Consider the following 4,992-nt stretch of genomic DNA (forward strand, 5'->3'; position numbering starts at 1 on the left):
ATACACTGTTGCATTTTTTTCTGAGTTCAAGATGAAAAATTCTGAGATGAAAAGATGTGCAGCATTTCATTAAACCCACCTGTCCCTGTAACTCTGCACTGAAAACGAGCAGACTGTCCCTCGGACGTAACAGCATCACGTAGTGGTATTATGACAGCAGGTGGATACACTGGCACTTCTAGCTCAGGAGAAACAACTTCTGGGACTAAAGGATAGGAAAAAGAAGTTGTTTTTAAAGATGAAGAAGATCACACACATGTCGACAACCTCATTTCACAGACATTGTTATGAAGACAGGAAACTTACTTTCCACTGAAAGTGAAGCTGAAGTTGTAGCAACTCCGTAGTCATTTTTTGCTTCACAGGTGTACACTGCTGCATCTTCAGGGAAAGTTTCAATCAGCAATAGAGTATATTCTTGTGCATCATGAAGAAATTTGCACTTGAAACCTGGAGAAAGTGGTTGATCATCTTTGTACCAGGAAATTTTGGGCTGGGGTTTGCCTGATATCATAGCACAGAAGCGGGCAGGTTTGCCAGACTCCACAAAGGTTGGCTCTAGCTCTTGAATAATTTGGGGTGGCTCCGGCGCTGCAAATTGCGGGGTGGGGGGTGGGGAGGGAGAATAGAAAGGAGGAGAGAGAGAAATCTCATTATTGACATTTACCAAGGCTTCAAAACTATTAGCAAGGGGTTTATTTGTTTTCTAAATCTTATTATTCCCAGTACTGTGTGCCCAAGAAAATCTTCCCTTTTCCTTGATACAGGGGGAATGACCTAGCAGCAAGTGCCCTAGCATAATTAGCTGTGTTGGCATAAGTGTTTTCTGGCAAAACGTGTCCAAGAATTGTTAGGTTGATCCCTCTGGCAAGGCATATTTGCCCATATGAACAAATCAGTTTTATGTGGACTTGAGAATTTCCTGGTCTAAATAAATACAGTAGGGAAAAGAACTGCTATAGGATTTTCATCAGCTAGCCACCTATTTCCGTAGAGCAAGAAACATCCAAGTGCATGAGGATTTTGGTACTGTTCCAGACATAAGATTCTCTTTGGAATTTTTTTTTTTTTTAAACTTTCAGAGTTAGACTTCCAGAAAAGCAATATACAAGTCAGAAAAACACAGGGTAATGAATACAGTCAAACCATTGTTTGCAGGGACACATACCATTCACATAGAGAACAACAGAACTCCTATTCCGTCCCGCAACAAAAGTATATTCTCCAGCATCAGAGTAAGTGGTTTCAAAGATGGTCATTCGATGAATTCTCCTTTCCACTACATAACTGTATCTTTCCTCATATTGGAAGTTAATCTCAATACCATCCTTGTACCACTGTGGTTCAATATCATCTTCATTGACTTCAAATTCAATTTCAGCTCTTTGTCTCTGAATGACCTTTGAACAAGTAGAAGAAATACTAGAAATAGAAGTTGTTTTTATGGATGTTCCTACATTCCCCTGTCCTAGAATAAGGCCCTGACCCTATGATTACAGATTTTTGTGCTAGGACTCTTACTGGTTAGATATTCACATAATCCTTTGCATTATTCTTTGAGTAACAAAGTTATGAAATATTTATTCTTCTGAGTAGGCCATACCTGAACATCTTTACGGATGCTTCTGATACGTATGTCACGACCTTCCACTATCAAATTGGCACTGGATGTGTTTCCACCTGCTACCACAGTGTACTGACCAGCATCAGACATTCTTGTGGAAGGAATTATGAGACGATGGACATATTTCTCTCTCTGAATTTTCATCCTAAGGACATCAGAAAAGAAAATGAGCAAGTTATTTCCTGGGAGGAAACACATAACAAAAGTCAATATGCTGTAGAATCAATCATTTACCTGTCACCAATCTGGAGTTCTTGTCCATCCTTCATCCACTGGACCTGAATATCAGGTTCTGAAATTTCACATTCGAAAATAGCCCTCTTCTTCTCCACAACCTTGATGTCTTTAATGTGCTTCCTAAATTCAATGTGTCGAGCTAGGGCAGAAAAAAAGTAGAATGAGTGCCATGATGCTGTTTAAGCCACTAGAAGTCACTAAATACACAAATCAAGAGGGCAAATACCTTCCACGTATAAAGTGGCTGACGAAGCTGCTTTTCCAGCAACAAAAGTGTATTCTGCAGCATCACCAAAATGCACATTCCTTATGGAGAGGGAATGTGTAAGCTTCTTTGTTCGTATCTGGCATTTATCAGTCGATTTTATTTCTACCCCATTCTTTAGCCATTTATATGAGATACCTTCATAGTTAACAGTAACTTCAAATGTTATTGTATCCTTCTCTTCAGCATTGATGTCTTTTAGCATGGAGGTAATTAGGATGGCTAAAAGAAAAGAAATTGACATGGTTTGGGTTTTTTTGTTCTGTTTTGCTTTAATTTAAAAACATGTTAACTGGATCAGAGATGTTGAAAATTCTGTAAGACAGATTCTGACTTCTGGTAATATTAAAAGGAAGGCTCTGTGTCCAGAATCACTATATTTAAATTTCAAAAATTAAAAACACTATAATTAAATTTCCCAAAACTTCTGAACGACACAGGAATCCAAGTTCTGTCTCCTATGATGACTTGGCATTTAGGCATGTTGGCCTGAACAGAAGAATGCAGGATCTGACTTTGAAGTTCACAGCTTCTAGACCTCTTTTAAAAATGTAATTGAGGCTGTTTAGGGTTATTTGAAAATACCTCTACAACAGTGCTGTTTTTTTCTGAATTGCACTAAGTGCATATATTAACACAAACTCTGTTATTGGTAACTGTAAAATATTCTGGTTAATTTCATTGTTACATACGTTTTACGGTCAGAGTTGCACTGACTCTGTCATTTCCACACACAAATGTGTATTCTGCAGAATCTTCACTGCTTGTGTTCATGATATTGAGCTGATGGAGTTTCCCCTGGACCACTATTTTGAACTTTTCACTCATTTCAATCTCCACACCATTTTTCAGCCAGACAGCAGGCACATTGAAATGAGAAACTTCACATTGAAAAGAGGCAGTTTTGGTCTCAGGGATCTCAATATTTTTCATGGTCTTCGTGATGTGTATGGCTAAGAAGGGGAAAAAAAGACAAAAGAAAAAAAAAGGATTTTTTAGAAGTCAGTATGTGTGGAAGATGCAGAAAACCAAGGGTAACAGGCTATGAAGTGTCAGGTCAAGTTGTTCAATATGAGCTGGTGTAGCAAGTCATATAATTACTTTCTTACAAACTTATGATACTTACTTTCCACAAATAGTTTTGCTTTACACTCAATTTGCCCAACCAGAGCTGTGTATTCCCCAGCATCATCAGGAGATATGTTATGCAGCATAAGCTTATGAACTTTCCTTTGAGAGATCATCTTGTATTTATCACTTTGTTTAAGCTCAACATTTTTGTGGAACCATCGGACTGGTACAGTATCATGGGATACACTTAGTTCAAAGGAGACAACAGCATTTTCCAAAGCAGTCACATCCTTTGGCTTTTTGATGATCTTTACAGCTTGAAGAAAAAAGTTAGCAAGATTCAGCAGTATGTTTTATTTGAATTTCAAACCACACATTAAAGCAAATATTCAAACCAGACTGACTTACTTTCCACATGAAGTCTGGCATTTGCTCCTATCTTTCCAAGCTTAAAACTGTAAACAGACTCATCAGTGACAACACAGTGTTTGATTTTCAGTGTGTGAACAGTTCCTTTCACTGAAATTTCATATTTGTCATTTGATTCAAGTTCCACACCATTTTTAATCCACAGAGCTCCTTTCACATCAGGGTGCGTCAGTTCTACACTGAAGACTGCCTCCTGTGTTTCTGTCACAGTCAAGTTCTTTAGTGTCTTTTTTATCTTAACAGCTAGGGGAAAAAAAAAAAAAGAAAAAGCCAACCTTGACAAAATAGACCAAAATTAATAATGATGAATCATGGTGCTTAATTTTAAAATCTAGTATGTAAATATTGATTTGTACAGTTTCCACCAAAGTGTTGTGCTGGGAACAAAAAAAAGAACACTTACTTGTAACATTTATGAGAAACAGTTTTTTTAACTTGATACGTTTACTACATAACTAGCAAAGAGAGAATTTCTACCTGCTAGTCAGTACCTTGAATGTGTTTTTATTAAGATACCATGCTAAATTCCAAATATGGAGACTGCAAAATATGGTAAGTTTGCTACCTCAGAAAGCGTATCATAATATAATAATATTTTCAAAAAACAAAGCAAAATATGCTTGTATCTTAGGGTCTGATCCAAGAGACAGTGAGCGATGGTGGACTGAGTTTTAAAGACACCAGTTAGTTATAAAAAATACTGACCTTCGACCTTCAGTTTGGCAGATGTCTTTGAGCTTGCTATTTCATAACTATATTCACCCATATCATCCAGTTTCGTGACAGGTATATTGAGCCTTCTCTTTACACCATCAGATTCAGCACGGTACTGATCTGTCATAGGTAATGGTCTACCATTTTTTAGCCACTGGCCATCTGATTCAGGATTTGCCACTTCACATTCAAAAACAGCTGTCTGGGACTCAGCCACAGTCAGGTCACTGAGAGGCTTTGAAATGGCACCACCTGTTGGGAAGCAAAAGCACACGTTTTTGTTGTGTTGCTTTTCAACTTTCCACCATACGGAAATGCAACCACGTGAAAAGTTAATCCTGGAATTCTTTGCCCTAACTTGCACAATGCCCATAGACATTCTGAGTTCTGGGAAAAAACCAAGAAAAGAATATGACCTGAACATCACAAAAGGATGCTTCTTACTTCTATCTTAGTTATTCCCATTTGTTATTTTTATCATCAGCACAAGTATACTGAACATTCAAGATAAAAAACTTTTTTTACATTGATTACATCAAAAGCATACTACAGCATTCCACACTATGTAATGCTATGATTTAGCAAAACATATAAGCACTTACTTAAAAGTTTTGTTGAATTCTAACACCAATAATAAAAGATAAGGGAAAGA

The 4,992-nt window shown here is 37.4% G+C and overlaps 1 protein-coding gene across 1 annotated transcript in view; it reads right to left on the reverse strand.

The window, feature by feature from the left end:
- The window catches only part of TTN (titin), a 244,575-nt gene that overhangs the window by 210,650 nt on the left and 28,933 nt on the right, over window positions 1–4,992 (reverse strand). Inside the window, exons 33-42 of the mRNA XM_010283656.1 lie at window positions 4,332–4,592; window positions 3,606–3,869; window positions 3,253–3,513; window positions 2,819–3,079; window positions 2,088–2,348; window positions 1,859–2,000; window positions 1,604–1,769; window positions 1,169–1,400; window positions 307–591; window positions 80–205 (exon numbers count right to left, since the gene is read on the reverse strand). Coding sequence (XP_010281958.1) covers window positions 80–205; window positions 307–591; window positions 1,169–1,400; window positions 1,604–1,769; window positions 1,859–2,000; window positions 2,088–2,348; window positions 2,819–3,079; window positions 3,253–3,513; window positions 3,606–3,869; window positions 4,332–4,592 — 2,259 coding nt within the window. The remainder of the gene's footprint in view (window positions 1–79; window positions 206–306; window positions 592–1,168; window positions 1,401–1,603; window positions 1,770–1,858; window positions 2,001–2,087; window positions 2,349–2,818; window positions 3,080–3,252; window positions 3,514–3,605; window positions 3,870–4,331; window positions 4,593–4,992) is intronic.

The sequence above is a fragment of the Phaethon lepturus genome, unplaced genomic scaffold (assembly GCF_000687285.1).
Source record: "Phaethon lepturus isolate BGI_N335 unplaced genomic scaffold, ASM68728v1 scaffold15120, whole genome shotgun sequence".
Classification (NCBI taxonomy): domain Eukaryota; kingdom Metazoa; phylum Chordata; class Aves; order Phaethontiformes; family Phaethontidae; genus Phaethon; species Phaethon lepturus.